General features: G+C 51.7%; 5 protein-coding genes across 5 annotated transcripts; 2 read left to right on the top strand and 3 right to left on the bottom strand.

Moving 5' to 3' along the window:
* Positions 1-63: 63 nt before the first annotated feature.
* On the bottom strand, positions 64-2,323 carry BO88DRAFT_473203 (putative MFS drug transporter; the record flags this gene model as incomplete). The annotated part of the gene is made up of 7 exons (XM_025711756.1): positions 2,018-2,323; positions 1,829-1,962; positions 982-1,775; positions 724-913; positions 592-657; positions 456-509; positions 64-391 (listed from the first exon to the last, which is right to left on the bottom strand). The coding sequence occupies exons 1-7, from the start codon at positions 2,177-2,179 to the stop codon at positions 64-66; spliced, it is 1,728 nt and encodes a 575-aa protein (XP_025566416.1). The 5' UTR covers positions 2,180-2,323.
* A 718-nt stretch (positions 2,324-3,041) lies between these two features.
* Positions 3,042-4,774, top strand: BO88DRAFT_450018 (putative cysteine synthase B; the record flags this gene model as incomplete). The annotated part of the gene is made up of 3 exons (XM_025710539.1): positions 3,042-3,234; positions 3,290-4,119; positions 4,184-4,774. The coding sequence occupies 3 exons, from the start codon at positions 3,042-3,044 to the stop codon at positions 4,772-4,774; spliced, it is 1,614 nt and encodes a 537-aa protein (XP_025566415.1).
* A 773-nt stretch (positions 4,775-5,547) lies between these two features.
* On the top strand, positions 5,548-7,655 carry BO88DRAFT_450017 (ferric reductase family protein; the record flags this gene model as incomplete). Its single annotated transcript, XM_025710538.1, has 7 exons — positions 5,548-5,657; positions 5,715-5,965; positions 6,016-6,136; positions 6,189-6,252; positions 6,299-6,486; positions 6,536-6,634; positions 6,683-7,655. The coding sequence occupies 7 exons, from the start codon at positions 5,548-5,550 to the stop codon at positions 7,653-7,655; spliced, it is 1,806 nt and encodes a 601-aa protein (XP_025566414.1).
* A 988-nt stretch (positions 7,656-8,643) lies between these two features.
* Positions 8,644-11,946, bottom strand: BO88DRAFT_332133 (cystathionine beta-l; the record flags this gene model as incomplete). Its single annotated transcript, XM_025702707.1, has 5 exons — positions 8,644-9,427; positions 9,527-9,671; positions 10,117-10,158; positions 10,606-11,653; positions 11,752-11,946. The coding sequence occupies 5 exons, from the start codon at positions 11,944-11,946 to the stop codon at positions 8,644-8,646; spliced, it is 2,214 nt and encodes a 737-aa protein (XP_025566413.1).
* Positions 11,947-12,607: 661 nt separating this feature from the next.
* farA (CeGAL family transcription factor) lies at positions 12,608-16,568 on the bottom strand. The gene is made up of 10 exons (XM_025701633.1): positions 16,225-16,568; positions 16,003-16,027; positions 15,792-15,809; positions 15,532-15,653; positions 14,731-15,458; positions 14,593-14,665; positions 14,102-14,530; positions 13,867-14,049; positions 12,837-13,817; positions 12,608-12,756 (listed from the first exon to the last, which is right to left on the bottom strand). Exons 1-10 carry the CDS (start codon positions 16,353-16,355, stop codon positions 12,708-12,710), a joined length of 2,739 nt encoding a protein of 912 aa, XP_025566412.1. The 5' UTR covers positions 16,356-16,568; the 3' UTR covers positions 12,608-12,707.
* Between the last annotated feature and the right edge of the window lie 762 nt (positions 16,569-17,330).

The following is a 17,330-nucleotide window of genomic DNA, read 5'->3' as shown; positions in this document are numbered from 1 at the left end:
CCCCGTCACCAACCACATCTATACCCACCATCTTAGCACCCAGCATAAGAACTCTACTACTGACTAATCCCCCCCATCTCCATCTCCATCACCTCTCAGCCCCCCCCTCCTCCTCTTCCCCTCCTCCTTCAACCTCTCATCATCCGCCCTCTCCAACCCCACCTGCGGCATCAACCCAACCGCCAAGAGAAACGCCAATGCCGCGAGCGCCGCATTCACCGTGAACACGATCCTGAAGCCCCTTTTGTACGCGGGGATAAGCAACGCACGAGCTTTTGCTGCTTCGTCTTCAGGGAGTTTCGATAGGTAGTTGGATGGGCTAGCGAGGAAGGATTGTTTCTGCGATGTGGTTAGGTGGAGGGTGTTGATGGTGGTGGAGAGGAGGTTGTTTCTGACGTTTCTTTCGGTTAGATTGATCAGGTAGGTGGGTGGGTAGGTGGGTGGGGTATACGTACATGATTGTGCCCGAGACAGCGAGGCCGAGGGTACCGCCTAGGTTGCGGATGAAGCTGTTTTTGGGGGTGGAGGTGTTAGTGGTGGGTTTTTAGAGGTGGCTGGATGGATGGAGATGGGGATGGATGGGGATGTTACTTTCGGAATGAGGTGACGATGGCCATGTCTCGTCTGGCGACGCCGGCTTGGACGGCGATTAGGGCACTGTGTTGTGAGGTGGGTTGGTAAGTGGGTTGTTATGGGGTATGTATGATGGGTGGAGGGGCTCACGGCTGTAATGTATTTCCTGAACCTATACCTGTCAATAGGCCGTAACCTATCTGCTTCCCCAGATTGGATGTCTCGTTTAGCGTCGACATCAGGCCGAGTCCGATGGCCCAGATCATCCAGCCGATGAGGATGGATTCGCGATATCGGCCCACCCAGTGGACGACTAGGCCGGAGAGAGTGCTGCTTAGGGCTAACGTGGTCATAGTAAGCATGGGATAGAGAGTAACGGGATAATGACGGTGGGGCGAGGCAACGTACTCTGCAACAATGTGATGGGTAATACCATTGCACCAGCCTTGGTAGTCGAATAATTGAACACTAGCTGATAGAAGGTCGGGATATAGTACAGCATGACAATGATGTTCCACCCGTTGATGAACATAGTCAGACATGCTCCATTCACAATGCGCGATTTGAATATATGCATGGGTATCAGCGGATACGGATACCCCTTCCATTCCCATAGAACAAACGCCACACAAACAGCAAACCCCACGACGAGCGTCGCTATAACATGTGCCGATTTCCAGAGATACTCGCCACCGCCCCAAGTCAATCCGAGCATAAGTACCGCCGTGCCTCCGAGTGCTAGAAACACGCCGAAGAAATCAACGGCTTTCAGCTTCGCTTTCCAGTCACCGGTGACTTTCCGCAAAGGCATGAAGAACATCACCGCAAGAATAGAGATAGCTGTGAGCGGCAGCATAAGCCTGAAGATCCATCTCCACGAGTTGTGGGATATCGGGGATAGAGCACCGCCGATCACAGGGCCGATGCCGTTGGCGATTGCTATTACGGCACCGAGAATGCCTTGATATTTACCTCGCTCGCGGAGTGGTACGACGTCACTGACTATCATCTGTGCGATGGACGTGATCCCGCCGCCGCCCATGCCGGTGAAGGCGCGGAAGATGATAAGTTGTGTGGCGGTCTGTGCGAGAGATGATGCTAGAGAACCGAAGAACATGATGGCGAGGCCTACGTATAGGACGTATTTTCGGGACCAGATGTCAGAGAGCCGCCCGTATAGAAGTTGGAAGCAGGTTGATGTTCTGCATTGAGTTAGTGACTTAAGAGTCATGTCTGGTCTCTGGGCTAGACGTACAGGAAATATCCTCCTGATATCCACGAGGTTTTATTGCTGGCGTTCAATGTATTGCCGATTATGGATAAACTCCCGGCTAGAGTGGTCTGGTCCATGACCGCTACTAGGTCAACTGTCGAGCATGCTAGGAATATCTGCGGCAAATTAGATAGATTGTTGACAGTTGAGAGTCCATGTGAGGGAAGATACCGTGATGATCGTGCTCAATGGCACATAGTTCGTCTGCTCGTTAAAGAAGGGCTGTGGTGCCGCTGGCCTGCTCTCTTCTCCGCTAGACTCGGTGGCAACATCTCGAGAGACAGTCAATGGATTATCATGCTTGACTTCGTCCTCAATTGAAGTCGCAGGCATTTTGTCTCTTGTTGAGGTCGATGTCCTGAGATGAGGGCGCGAGCCTATCCAGGAGTAACGAAAGGGTCGTTTGACAAGACTGAGCCTAATTATCGCTGTAAGGCGCTATGGGCTTACAAGCGAGGCTCCGTAATAAAACAAACTAAGACCGCGAAGTAAGATTGGCTCAAGGAGGAGAGCTAACTCGGCAGCGACAATATTACGGTGCGAAGAGGCACATGCAGTGGACGGCTCCTTGCGTGTCAGGGCCACCTCCTCGCCGGTTAGGGCCAAAAGGGAAAGGATCGACTAAATCAACGCAAATGCCCTCGTGCTTTCGTATAATGTTGCAGCTACTATGCTGTTATGACTTGTGGATCTTTTGAGGTACGTGCCCCTCTTCCTATACATGGTGCTATTACATATGACAGCCTTGGAATGTTGGGTTCCGTCATCAGAGGATAGGCCGCGGAGCGTAAGAACCCAGTATAGCGTAGTTGACTCCAACGACTTTGAGTCCGGTGCTGTTTTCAGAGTAACTTCGATTACTTGAACAAGAGGCATACGTAGAACGTCAATCTGAGCACATTTGCGCCAGTCTTCGACGAATAGGAGTCCAATCCAACCCACTCCCATGAATAAGTGCTCAACGTGAGACACGGACCTTCCTGAAGCGGCCTTGAGATGTGCATCAAACCAAGCTCAGTGGGACGCTAGCGCTGCGCCGAATGCGAAGATCACGCCGGAAAGAGCGCATGTCGCGCGTGGGAGGGTGGCTGCATGTTTCTGTAGCAGGGCCGTATAATTTGATGCTCCCGTCCCTGGGTGATTGTTGGCTCAATATTGCGGTCAAACTCGCCGTCAATACTGATAATCAGACATAATGGCCAACATTAACGAGCACAATGTGTACTTTGGACCGGATGCGCTCAAGAAGTACTTTGATCCGGATTGCCAACCTCCGTTACCTCTGGTGGAGCTGCCCGATCGATTGAACCCGTTCCACCAAGATGGGGTACGGATATATGCCAAAATGATGACAATGCACCCGGCAAACAACGTGAAAGCCATACCAGGTATGTTGGCCCTCAATAGTTCCCTTGTGCTTGGCCCTGACACTGACGGAACAAGCGATGAACCTGCTCGAAAAAACCGTGGTGCCTGGCAAGACCAAGACCATCGTGGAATTCAGTTCAGGATCCACAGTCATCTCGATGTCTATGCTCGCTCGATTGATGCATGGTATTAGCGACACCAGGGCTTTCCTGAGTAACAAATCCACCGAGACTAAGTTACGGATGATGCAGTTCTTTGGGCTGGATGTCACCCTGTTCGGTGGCCCATCTCAACCTGACCCGTTAGATGAACGCGGGGGCATCCAGACTGCTCGCACGATGGCCATGGGGTCTGAGGAGATTGTTAACCCCAACCAGTATGACAATGACGACAACTGGCATGCGCACATCCGCTGGACTGGCCCCCAGATATTCAAGCAATTACCAGAGATCAACGTGCTCTGTGCCGGGATGGGGACTTCGGGGACGATGACAGGATTAGGGACCTACTTCAAAGAAGTCAAGCCATCTGTGTTACGGCTTGGAGTGTGCACTGCACCCGGGGACCGGGTTCCAGGACCACGGACGTTTGCCCTGATGCAGGTACAGGAGTTTCCCTGGAGGGAAGCGCTGGACGTGCACGAAGAAGTCAGTTCATATGACGCGTTCTCGTTATCCTTGGACTTGTGTCGCGAAGGGGTCGTCTGTGGGCCGTCATCCGGCTTGAGCTTGAAGGGACTTTATCAGATGCTGGAGAAACGCAAGAGGGCTGGCACCTTGCGACAACTAGCGGGACCAGATGGTTCGATCCATTGTGTCTTCTTATGCTTCGATCTGCCATATCAATACGTTGGCGACTATTTCGAGAAGCTAGGGCCCGAGAGGTTTCCTCCCATTCGTAATCAGGTGGGTCGGCGAGCTACGTATATTGAATTGAGGAGCTCGGGTATGCTGACTGTTGTTCTTGTAGAACCTCGTTGGCGTTGATCTCTACCGGTATGATGAGAGCTGGGAAAGAAGTCCCGTGGTTCTGTTCACCGACTATTACGAAATACCCCAATGCTTTTCAAACCACCCCTTGAGCGCCATGGTGCTCCGACCTCTGCGCTGTGTGTTGGATTTGAGGACCGCGGGAGACTTTGGCACTTGGCACCTCCCGGGATCGGTAAACATTCCCCTGCACAGTCTCGACTCTCATACAGTCAAGCCATTCAGCGACGCAGACGTACTGGAGGCACAGTGGCTGGAGTTGGAAGCGTTATTCAGCAATGCAGATGTGCTTGGCAAGTTGAGTGGCCATCAGGTGCTAATGCTCTGCTACCATGGGGATACCGCGCGGGTAGCCAGTAGTGTATTGCGGGCCAAGGGGATAGCAGCGGACAGTCTCCGCGGAGGATATCAAGCGCTGAAAGATCATTTGCTGTGGGGAAGCAGCAATGGGGTGGAGTCGAACAAGATGGGCAAAGCAGCCACCGCAACAGTAGAGGCCGTGGATGCAGCAGCAGAAGACGCAGTTGTTGCTGCAGTAGAAACTGCAGTGATGGTCACGGACCCACGCTAGACCGAATGAGGATGCAAACGATAAGGTTGCATTTCATCGTTTCAATGAATTTACTCTCTTCTTCTTAATGTACCTCCTCGATGATGATATCTCAGCTCCTCATTCTATGGTTATTCCAAAGTTAGTTGATTATTACTAATTCTGCTTCTCCACCGTTATGCCCTCTCCCTTCCGCATAGGGTTAGCAACTCTCTAGATGCGTCAAGCATCCATTTACTTGGAGACTGCTCCATATCCTGCGCAAAACTGCTCACCAGCCTATACATAGATGAGCTACGATATGATGGAATCACCAAGACAGTACATCGTAATTTCCCATTCATTCCGTTAGTCAGAGTGAAAGGTCATGCATGCTAAGCACGCAGAGCAGATTGACCCCAAACACGGCCCGCATGCGTATGCATTCCACGCTAACCGGAGAAATGTGCTCAATTGTGAGCAATCCTCAGCCAATGAGCAACCCGCTGTTACAGGGCAGCATCATGTTGCCAGGTGAAGCTGCTGCTACGACACTGGGGAAAGGGTTTGGTGTTCCGTACCGTGGATGATGGTTGTCAAGGCACGCGAAGCAGCTGAATCATGCTGTTGCATCGCCCTGTATCTAGGGTCCCCTGCTCGATCCTACAAAACTCAACACTTGAGACGCATGGCCCTTACATGGATCATTCTGTTGACCTTGTTCCTGAACCACGTTGTGGATGTAAGAAGTGCATACAGAAAGCGTCATCATAGCCAGTTCTGCAGACTGGTGTCTCTTCTAACCTTTCCTCAACATGGGGCTGCCATGGCTGGACCAGCCGGTTATGCTACATTCTTCCCGGGCTGATCACTGCACCTTGACCCCAGAGCAGTGTGCCTATCGTGACGCACATTGGAGATACTGGTACGCCTCATTGCTCCCATATAATTGACTCTATGTTAATCGTGTCTTCGTCAATAGGTATCAATCGGACCACGTCTATGCTTTGAATACCATATACTTTCTATGTGCGACTCTCGGTGTTTTCTCCATCCTGCATCTGATTTCCAGGTATGGTCCGCAGTCATTTAAGAGGACTACAATATGGCGACGATCAACAACAGTGGGAAGATATCTTGCCTACCGATGCTTCCAACTACCCGTGCTGCGGTCTAGCACCTCGTCGCTGGGGGTCATCCTCCTGGTGTCGACTGGAGTAGTATTCTTCTTGGGTTGGTTTCTCGATTCTCAAACACTATAGCCCTTGACTGACTAGAACAAGCCATGACACTGGGACCGCAGCCTTACTACTGGCCCAATACAGAAACGGTCTCCTATGGAGGAAGCCCGCCAATTGCGACGAGAAGCGGATGGATGGCCCTGGCCCTGCTACCATTTGTCTTGTAGGCCACTTTCCAACCGACGGCAATATAACCGATAACTGATCTCAAGTAGAGCATTGAGCGCAAAAGCTAATTTTATCTCAACTTTGACCGGCGTGCCTCACGAAAAGCTTCAAGTATGTCTGTGATGAATATGGCAAGATAAAGGCTAATCTTGCCCAGGTTTTTCATCACTGGACGAGTTATGCTATGTTTGTCCTGGCGCTCGTCCACACCTTTCCTTTCATTATCTACCACATTGATCAAGGCGATATGGTCGACCAGTGGAAGACGGAGGTTACATACTGGACTGGGGTTGCTGCTATAATCCCGCAGGCATATCTAACATTCATGTCATTGCCAGCCATCAGGTCAGCCTAGTCAATACCCAACTACCAACTCCAAAACTGACTTTTACAGGAACCGGTTCTACGAGTTCTTCAAAGCCACTCACTTTCTTGCCGCTCTGGTATTCATTGTATTTTTCTTCTTGCACTGCGACTTCCGCTTGTCTTCATGGTAGGCTCCCCTAGAATACTACGCCTTGGATCCCACTCACCATATCAGGGACTACTTCATCGCCGCAGGAGCAATCTACATCCTCAGCTTATGGATATCCAACATTCGCACCTACTTCATGCATGGCCGCCACACAGCTACAATCGAAAATCTCCCCTGCGGCCTCGTCCGGATCCGCATTCCAACAATCATGGCCTGGCGCCCAGGCCAACACGTTTTCGTCCGATTCCTCAGCCTCCAGCAAGGCATCCACTGTCTCAGCGCCCACCCCTTCACCATCTGCTCCCTCTACCAGGACTTTGAGCAAACCGGCAAAGCCCCTGAAATCATCTTCTACGTCAAGCCGCGCCGCGGACTAACAGCCAGTCTGGGCAACACTGCCCTCGAAAAGCCGAACTCAACTGAGACAGTGCTCCTCGAAGGCCCATATGGCGGGATCTCCGAATCCGTCGATTTCGCTCGGTTTGACACCTACGTCCTCATCACCGGAGGCACTGGCGGTGGATTCTCCCTGGCCATTCTCGAGGAAGCACTGCGGACTCATCAACAACAACCTACCGCAAAAATCCAAGTACATTTTGCAACCCGCACCGCCGCCCTCGCAGACTGGTACCGGGAGCAAATCAAAGCCAAGCTTGCAGCCTACAAAGTCTCAAGCGACAAGATCTCCCTCTCCATTCACGTCACCACGAAGGACACCCTTCTGCCCACCCCAGCTTCAGGATCGCCCCTGATCCCAGACTCAGTGGAAAAGAGACAACCCGGGGATTCTGTCGACTCATTTTCATCGCAGGTCGACATTGCGGATACGGTAGTCCAAATGGGGAACCGACCAGACATACCAGGGATTATCGCAGCCAGCACAACATCCAACACGTCAAGTCGCATCGCCATCTTTACCTGTGGCCCGGGGTCCATGATCCGCGATGTGAGAAACGCAGCTGCAGAAGCGCAAGGTCAAGTTCTGCAGAAGGGTAGCACCGTGGAAGAAGTCTACCTGCATACCGAATCATTCTCGTGAGTCCTTTCCTTCACTCTGCTGCAGCAGCGATTAAAGATCTAAACTAACAAATATTCCACAGGTGGTAATAATATTATATTTCTTGCGTATAGAAATTTCGACCTGAATACATTTCATGCTCCGCTTCTTTTTATACATTTGCTTGTACCTAGTTTGAAACTTTTTCCATCTTTGATCTTTCAATTTGCTTCTTGTGTGATACTCTCCCCTCTTTGCTCGTTATTCCAGCATATACTTACATATTGTACCTTAATACCCTCAATTATTACTCACTAAAAAGATAGTATCCATATGATATAATTGCAGAAGGGATACTCCTACTACCTAATACCTCTATCATAAACCACCATACATACCCTAGTCTTTACCTACTGTCGTACTAAAATGATCACTATTCGAATCAGATGAATCATATACTAGTATCTATCTCATTTGTTTTGGCTTCAATCCAATCCAATTCAACCCATCTAAAAACCACTAAGTTCCTCAATTGCCCAAATTTCGATCTGCTCGATATTAATACCTGAATCGACTAGAAGATCTAGATAGTCAAGCTATCAATCATATAACACAGACAAATCAAGTACATCTCAACTCATAATCATCCAAAACCAGACATTAGCTAGTAAGTCAGATTCTCTAAATCTATAACCCGAACAGAACACACACATGGAACACCGATGATTCGAAATGGCAAAATGTAGGTATCAACGAAAAAGCGCCGGACCCGTGACTGACTGACTCTATGAGTGGAGAGTAGAGTGTAGTATAGGAAAGCAGACAAGATATAACAGTCAAGCAGAACAAAACAGAACAGAACAGAGGCAATGTCACATCTCTGTCTATAAGTATATGTCACGTGTTGCATATATGCACTGTAAGTAGCCCACTCCCCTCATGAAAGATCCAAGGATCATAAACTGGATCTTGTAAAAGGGGGGATAGTATCATCATCAACGTCGTCGCAAACAAATAAGAAAGTAAGCGGTTAATTCTTGCCCTCCAAATATTCCATCAACGAAGCTCTCATCCGCACGTTTACCACACCACCCACACCATACGCCGGAACGATCTTGCCCATGCGCGCAAAGCAACTGGGGATGTAGTCGCGTCTGATGCGCGAAGTGCGCTCACGCCATCCCAATCCGCCCGGCGGTTGCCGGTTATATAGATCCAATCCGAGCAGGTGCATAGGCGTGCTCGCGAACTGCATCAGAGCCGGACAGGAGAATTGCGCGAGAGCGGATTTCATTCCGGGTGTGGAGGCGATGGAGTCGGGGATGGAGGGAGCGACGAGGGCGGGGATGTTGAAGGAGGCGAAGATGGTGATGCTGTCGCGGAGACAGAAGAGACCGTAGGAGATATTGGGGACTTTGGCGGCGCCGGAGGGGTGGCAGGAGGCAGGGGTGGAGGTGGATGTAGATCTGGAAGCGGGTTGTAGCGCTCCAGATGTCGCTGCAGGAGGAGAGGGTTTTGCACCGAAGATGCGCGCGAATCGGGCGTCCTTGTATACGCAAATACCCATGTTCACGGCGGTGGTGGTGAGGAATTTGGCGGTACCGGGAAAGACGGTCGAGAAGGGCTTATCGCGCACGGTGGAGGTGAAGGTGTCAATGGTGTTCGCGGTGAGGTAGGTGGATGTGTAGAGGGTGTAGATAAGGAGGAATGGGGTGCTGAGGAAGAAGCTCCCCGGTTGTGAAAACATGGAGCGGAAGCAGGATGTGATGGTCTGGCGGATGGGGACGCCCTTGGCTGCTTTTTCGATGATCGCGCTGGTTCAGAGAATTGAGTCCGTTAGCTTTCCTTTCCTTATCTCGGTTTCTCTTTCCATGGCATGAGGATGTATCGAGGGTAGTTTGTAGCTAGCATACCGATCAATGACGGTGATGACAGGACATGTCAAGGCACCTGCAGTCGCCGCACTGGCGATATCGACTCCCAGTCGCGCACCTAAACGGTTGGTATTCCAATCCGACGAGATGGACTGCTCCGTGATGGCGGACATGGGGAGAGGCGCTTCGGAGGAGAGCGCGTTCCGAGGCATGGTATGTTTCACCGGTCGGGGTTGTGATCAGAGGAGAAGTGAAAGACACAAGCAAACGGAAGAAAAGACAGGAAGAATGAGCAAGTCTAGGGCCGAGATAAGGGTCGCCCGGGAAGAAGAGAAGGAGGTTACAGCGACAGCTCGATTAACGTCATCCAGACCAGCGCAGGAGAAGACAATTGCCGGGGAGGGCGGATGAGTGAGATTGTCGGGGGTTTGGGGATGGCGAACAGGTTCGCAGTCCAAAACGAGGGATTAAGGCACGGGAGCCCGACGGGATTACAGGTCCATTGCAAAAGGAAAAAAGAGTTCGGAGTTTGTTAGTCTCGCGCCCGACATACATAAGTAAGAGCGAGTGAGCGAGAGATCAGATCCATCGCGACAGCGACTCATTATTTAATCGGATTGCAGGCGGACGAGAAGTGGCCGGCCAATGATTGGTCCAGCTTTTGCAACGCCCTCGGGATTGCCTCCGATGCCGGCCGATCTTTCCGCCAAACTGCCGACGGATCCCTGGTTTTTGAGGCCATCACCATTCCCGGATAAACGGTTCCCTGCTTTTCCCGGGATAAACGATCCACCGACAAGACAATATTACAATGTAGATGTTGCAGATAATATAGTTGTTTCATTCCCAAGAAGTTTTTACTACACTCATTATTTAATGCTCCTGAACGCCCAAATGATCGTCTCTTAAAATCGTGACCGTAGCACTCAATCAATGCCTCAATTACAGGAAAGAACTCGCACAATCCATCAGTCGCGCGCGTGTTATGCATACGTAGCTTAGTTGGACGAGTTCGCCTGGAAGTCGTCCAGCGTGACATTGACAGCACCAGCTTGCACCAGCTGCATCCAATATTAGCTCAAATGATCAATCACTCCAATAAAAAGAATATGGCAAACTTACCGCCCGTCGCAAGTCATCAATAAGATCATCCGCATCTTCAATACCCACGCACAGCCGGATCAGATCCTCGGGCATGGCGCGCTCCCGTCTCGTCTTCTCATCGATACTGGCGTGGCTCATGCGGCATGGCATACTGATCAAACTGTTGACACAGCCAAAGCTGACACTGATGGCCCACAGCTTGGCGCTTTCGACAATCCGCTCACTGACACCCACGTCACCAGTCTCGAACGAGAGCACGGCTCCCGATCCCCGAGCCATCGAGTGGTGCAGCTCATACTGCGGGTGCGACCGCAGACCAGGGTACCGTACCTTGAAGCCATGGGATTCCAGGAAATCGGCAATGCGCTGGGCGTTGCTCTGCTGCTGATCCATCCGAACCTTAAGAGTCTTCACTCCACGCAGCAGCAGCCACGAGTCGAAAGGCGACAGACCGCAGCCGGACGCGTTGATTGTGAAGTAAAGGCGGTCGCCGAGAGACAGGTCGTTGACGGCGAGCACACCCGCCATAAGGTCGTGGTGACCGGAAAGGTACTTGGTACCACTCTCGTACACAATATCGGCACCGAGTTCGAGAGGGTTGAGCAGAAGAGGCGACATCATGGTGTTGTCGACCGAAACGACGCAGTTAGGGTTCGCTTCGTGGGCGGCGGCGGCAATCTGAGGAATATCCACGATCTTGATGAGTGGGTTGGTCGGTGTCTCCAGCAGAACCATCGCCGTCTTCGAAGTCAGAACCTCGCGCACTTTCTCCGGCACCGTAGTATCAACATGGTGGACAATGATGCCACCGTTCGTGGACAGGTACTTCAGAAGACGGTTGGTGCCACCGTAGAGGTCATCACCAGTCACAACTTCATCGCCAGGACGAAGCAGGCGGGTAATCACATCCAATGCAGCCATACCAGAGGATACGACAAGAGCCCGCTGGGCGGACATGATCTTGGCGAGGTGACGTTCCAAATGTGTCCGGGTCGGGTTTCCGGAGCGAGTGTAGTCATATTCGCCGCCTCCACCACCGGAGGTCTGTTTGAAGGTAGCGCTCTAACAAAAGCATCAATTAGCCCTGTCTTCCCGTTTAAGTTGTGTCTTTGCATGGTCGACACCCGGGCAATGAAGCATCACGGGGAATTAATAGGTACCTGGTAGATGGGAACGCTGCTAGCATTGTACTGATCATTTCCCTCCGTATATACCAGCTCCGTAGCAATGTTATAACGACGGCCACCATGCGGGCTCGAAGGAGCGGGGGAAGGAGGAAGGTCGTGACCCTCGAGGTCAACCCGAGGGAAAGCCTTCTTCACCGCGGCATCACTACTTGATCCTGCGGCCGACATCGCTGCGGGGACGGAACAGCGGGGAGATGGTCAAGGGTGTGAGAAAGGGGTCGGAAAGAAGCAGAGTCACCACCGGATATGACAACAGGTGGGATTGGACAAAAGAGAGATGACAATGGCAAAAAGCAGAATGAAATTGCCAAAGAATGATGGGATAACAGGAGATTCTGGTATGGAAAAGGCGAAATTATTATCTTCCCCAGAAGAGTCATCCCCCGGGAGTAGTCAGCATCGACGGTTGCCCGAGTCGGTAAAGCTGGCCCCAGATCCCGCGTCTTGTCATTGGCTGAACCGCCCGCCCTGCGATGTCGTCATCCGCTAGGCCCAGTCGGGAACAGTCTCGTTGCTGACTCATTCAAAGCCTGAGGCAGACATCGCGCCAACACTAAATCACCTGTTAGTTACGTATAGAGTAGTTTACATTCCTATTGAAGCATTCCATGAAGTTTACTTGCAATTTTCATTGCATCATTTCGGCTCTACCAGTAAAAGTCATTATACACATGAATGTAAGGCACATCCTCCAGTTGCGCCTGATCCCACCGCCCATCGTCAAGAATGACACTCGTCCATATCTCCAACAACCGGGGAGATCTGGACATAAGTCTCGCTGTACTGAAATATAAAACACAATATACCCTTCGGAATTCCGAAGTATAAGCTGGACAGCATATGGACGATTAGACCATTATGACCGTATATCCATCAAACAACCACCCATGCCATATCAAATATAGAAAGCGCTATAGACACAACGCCGCCTAGGTCGCCAGATCGCCGAAACTACCGTTAATGCCGAAGAATTGGAACCTGAGAGAACCACGAGTTAGTATATTAGCATAGTCACATCCTTTTTGAGGCCCTGCTTTGAGCCGCCATGACCAACTTACCAGTCCTCCACATTGAGTGTGGTGGGAGCTGTCGGGCCGCTCCTTGAGCTACTGCTCCAATTGTCATCCTGACTCGCGGCGTCCATAGGCGCTCCGCTCAGCGTCGCGTCCATATTCTGCATTGGCCAAGCCTGCTGGCTTTCTATCCCAAACACCTGCTGTGAATGCTGGCCCGGCAGGCCAATTCCAGGTGTTAGAGTCGACATGACTTCCGGGCTGCCCTGAGCGGCGGATATGCTACCACGTCCTGGTATTTGCTGCGGCATCATCGTCCGTTGGTCCATGCTTTGAGCTTGTAGCTGAGACTGCATCTGCAGTTGCGGATCGACGGTGTTCGGTTGGGGCGACGTCAATTCTGGGAAGAACGTAGTGCCGTCAGGGAACAACTGATCCGGTTGGAAGTTCTCCCATAGTGATGGGGAAAGATTGGGTGATGTACGCGTAACGAGGAATAGATCCGGGGGCGTGGCAGGCAAGGAGTATTGATTGAAAGGAGTCGTCGGGCGCGTATTGCCGCGCGAGGCACCCGGCTGCCCGGGAGCTGGAGGGGAGCCTTGTGGCAGGTTCAGACCCGGAGGCTGCATCTCTCTCGAGGGCGTGACTGCAGGCGTTTGGGGACGAGATCGCTCGTAAGATACCGGTGGCGTGGGCCCTCCGCCATTCGGTAGGCCAAATTCCATCTCGTCGAACTTGCGCTTGGGGGGTTCGGGCTTCTTCGCAGGCGGCTGCTGAGCAGCCTCGGGCCGTACCCGCTGGTGTCTCTTGCCTGCAGCTTTCTGAAGGCGTTCTTCTAGGACCTTGTTCCCGAGAATGGACTCAAATAGCGTATGCACCATCTTGGCTACGAGCCAGACCTTCGACACATCCTTGAGGGCTTGCATGCAGATGTTAATCCGTTCCTGGCAGGTGGCCACAATTGAGGGAACGGAAGATCGCATTTGATAAACATGCATAATCAAGGCCGAGAACAAGCTGTAGACACTTTGCAGGAGTCAGTAGACGTCACCACATGGTAGATGCAAGAACTTACATAAAGGCAGGCGCATATCTGATCTCGCTGTGATTCTGGAGATTCTCAACAATTGAAGTGATCATTCCAGCAGCCTGGAACGCAATGGTTCGCGAAGGGTAGGCCATCTCTTCTACGCGGTAATTGCTTGAAACGGAAGACGCAGGCGGCATATGGGCTCGATGCAGGAGACAAAGTGTTGTGCTGAACCTAGTTAGTTTCGAGACCGAATAAATTCCCTTATTGCATGACTCACTAGTAGTTGGCATGGAGAAGAGCAGCCCAGAAGTGATGCCGTTGACGTTGCCAGCACACCTCCTTCGGGCAGTTTTGGAGCCAATCTGCCAATGCCATGTCGGAGTGGGTGAGATCCATAGCGTTCATCCGTCTTGATTTCGAGGCCACGGAATACTGCTGGGAGAGGACCAACCCCATGATTTCGCAGAGCTTAACGTATTGAAGGAAGAATTGTACGTGTACCGGGTCTGGAGGATACTCCGCTGCGATGTCAATCTCATCTTCAATGAAGTCGTCTTCCGTCAACATCCCAACGTCCGAATCGTCAGTATTGATACCGATGGGCCGGCCGAGCGCGACAGCCACTGATCGGTCTCTTGTGAACAGGGTCCACCAGATCCGTTTCCACAGCCTCTTATCCGGCTTGGTAAGTTGAGACGATTCCACACTGTAGTATCATTAATGGATATGCATTAGAGACACAAAGGGACCAATCAGCCTCATGCATACCTTCGATGCATACCCGAACCCTGAGCCACGACCATGGCCACCCTGGTCCAGTAGAAGACATTCTTCGTGACATCTAAAGCGGGTTAGCACATATACCCTGGGAGTTCAAGGACGATTAGCATAGGCCATTATCCATACCTTCAGGTCCCTCCCAGTACCAGCCTAGAAGAACCAGCGCTTGGACAATAGTGACGCGGTCGTCCTCGTAGTTAGCATCGTATAGTGCCTTTGCCCTCTTATAGAACGTCATGGCAGCTGGCGTAGTAGAGCCGTTGGCGTCCATCAATTGCGGATTGGTGCAGACCCTCGAACCAGCCAGGAGTATGGCTTGGAGAAGAAGTAAAGATGGTGGGTTCTTTGGATCACGATACTGTCGCATGAAGCGGCTGCGATTGACGATGGGCACAACGGGGGCCACCCATTTGAAGTAGGCCTCAACCAGCTCGTCACACAAAGGTTTGGGGGGCAGCAGGAAGGCGCCACGTTGGTGCAAGATATCCAACTCCAAGCTATCCAGATCCGTCAAGCGAGCAGGCGTGCCGCCCATGTTCGGGGGTAGAGGGTAATGTACGACATCGGTGGTCCCATGGCGGTCCTGGACGAGGAGCGACAGGTTTGACGACTCTCCAAGATATGCCACCCTCCCCGCTTCCTTTATCGGGGCGCGCGCAAACTTAGGCTTCATGAACTGGGCATACATCGAGTTGTGGGAAGCCTGTTGAGCGGCCTGCGATTCGGTGAGGCTAGTGACCGGCATACCGTCGACAGCCATCCGATTCCTCTGATAGCCAAAGGCATCCTTCCCGCTTTCGACTGGTAGTGGCTCGGGTTTGCTCGGCGGCGATTTCGGTTCGGCTTCCTCACCTCTAGTAAACAAGGAACGAAGCATTTGGTCAATATAGTTCGACACCGATGATGGGACGGAAGACCGAGACATACCCGCTTGTTTCCTTGGACTTGGTTTGGTTCTTCTTGCGTTTCGGCGTAGGGATCTTGCACTCGATCGAAAAGGCCACGCAGTTGGTGCATGGCACCCCTAGACTGGCAGCATCGCAGCGAACCTACCCATGGAGTGGCGTGATTAGCGAGCTTGTTCGGCCGTCCACGATCACAGGCGCAGGTCAGGCACGGGCAGGACTGGGGCCATCCATCCGAGTGGGGACAGGTGGTTACACAGAGGAAAAGGGGTATAGACTCACTTTTCGAGCATGGCATGTCTTCACAAGCGTAAGAGAAAAACATGTTAGCCAAACAAAGTCCTATAGATCGAGATGTGGTTGCATTGTCTTTGTCCTTGCGCGCGGCGCATTACCTGCGACCGGCGAGTAAGGAGCAAAAGCAAGCTGGGATTTGAGCCGAGGTGCCGAGGCTCAACAGCACAAACGCGACCTCGCAGGAAGCAAGACGTACCTCACAAGCACGCGACGCACGTTGTCTATTGGGAGAAAAGCGATTAGATAAAAAAGATTAGCTTCTATAAGATCTCGACCAAATTTGAATCTATATTTCACGTCCTGTAGTCCCCCCGCTCGGGTTCTGGGAGTTCTGCGCCAGGCAGTCTGGCTTCATCACTCACAGCCCCGCGAGCGCAAACGGGCAAAAAAAGCAATCACCACAACGGTCAACACTCACCTTCTGAAACTCATATGTCCGTTTGGTCCCGTGCGCACAGTAATACCTGAAGTGCCCGTTGAGCCCGCTGTACTTGGGGCTGGGCTGGTTTTGGAAGCTGATGGATCTGTGTGGTTTTCGGTCGTGCTCATGGCCACCAGGTATCCATCCAGAGGCTATGCGACAAAGAAATGGTCTGGAGCGACGAGGGCCAGGGGGGGAACGACTCGAGGTTTTGGGAATTAAGTTTTTGTGGTCGAGACTCGAAAAAGAGTAAAAGAGAAAGAATACAGGAAAAAAAAAGGAACAATACGTCAAAAGGAAAAGAAAGGGAAAAATGAGAAAGGGGAAAAAAGAATCGAAGGAGGACCAAGGTTCAAGTATGATAATATGGAAAAGTAGGCAGTTGTGGTGACCGAGCTTTTGCTTTTTGCTGGGTGTTTGGGGATTCTTTGATGAACCGCTTACTGGCCAGGCAGATGAACTTGAAGGAACGGAACGGAACAGGTAAAGCACCAAGCTAGAAAGACGGGGAGCAGGAGGAGGGGAGGGAGGATTTGGCGCCACCCGACCGATGGATGCGATCGATGGAGCCTAGTGGAAGGCTGAGGTCACAGGGGAGACAAACAGAGACAGAGAGAGAGAGAGGCAATGTGGAGGGGCAGAGGGGAGAAAAATTCCCGGGATTAATGGGCTCAAAAGAGAAGGTGATGGATGACTCCAGGAACCAGTGCCTGATGGAGAGAGAGATACTAAGTCACTAAGTTGTGTTGCGACAAGAAAAGTAGTAGTACTAGTAGACTAGTAAACGAACTGAAACTAACTCAATGGCAACGGGCGGGAGTATCCCACCTCCCCAGAAAGCAAGTAGCAGCAGTAGCAGCAGTAGCAGCAAGCAGCAAGCAAGCAGCAAGTAACGGTTCAAGCGTCTTTTTCCTACTGGCCCTGCAGGGTGGCGTCAGAAAGTCTTAGACCTGAAAGTATGGTTTTGCTGGGGCCCACGACAACCAGTCACGGTGTTGGTCAAGAGTTCAGTTGTTTGGGACGTACCTCGACCGACCTAACTAAGTAAAGGGGAGGAGGAGAGGGGGGAAGAATAATAATGAATAATGAACGAGTTAGTCGGA

This window comes from Aspergillus vadensis (genome assembly GCF_003184925.1).
Source record: "Aspergillus vadensis CBS 113365 unplaced genomic scaffold BO88scaffold_3, whole genome shotgun sequence".
Lineage (NCBI taxonomy): Eukaryota > Fungi > Ascomycota > Eurotiomycetes > Eurotiales > Aspergillaceae > Aspergillus > Aspergillus vadensis.
The sequence above is the reverse complement of the archived record's forward strand: the minus strand, read 5'-3'. Positions and strand labels throughout refer to the sequence as shown.

What these genes read in the sequence shown, in the direction of transcription:
- farA (XM_025701633.1), bottom strand. Translation starts at nt 16,355, where the DNA reads ATGAGCACGACCGAAAACCACACAGATCCATCAGCTTCCAAAACCAGC. An exon ending in GGACATATGAGTTTCAGAAG is followed by an intron (nt 16,028 to 16,224) that starts GTGAGTGTTGAC and finishes TTCTCCCAATAG; the next exon opens with ACAACGTGCGTCGCGTGCTT. An exon ending in AAGTCCAAGGAAACAAGCGG is followed by an intron (nt 15,459 to 15,531) that starts GTATGTCTCGGT and finishes CTTGTTTACTAG; the next exon opens with AGGTGAGGAAGCCGAACCGA.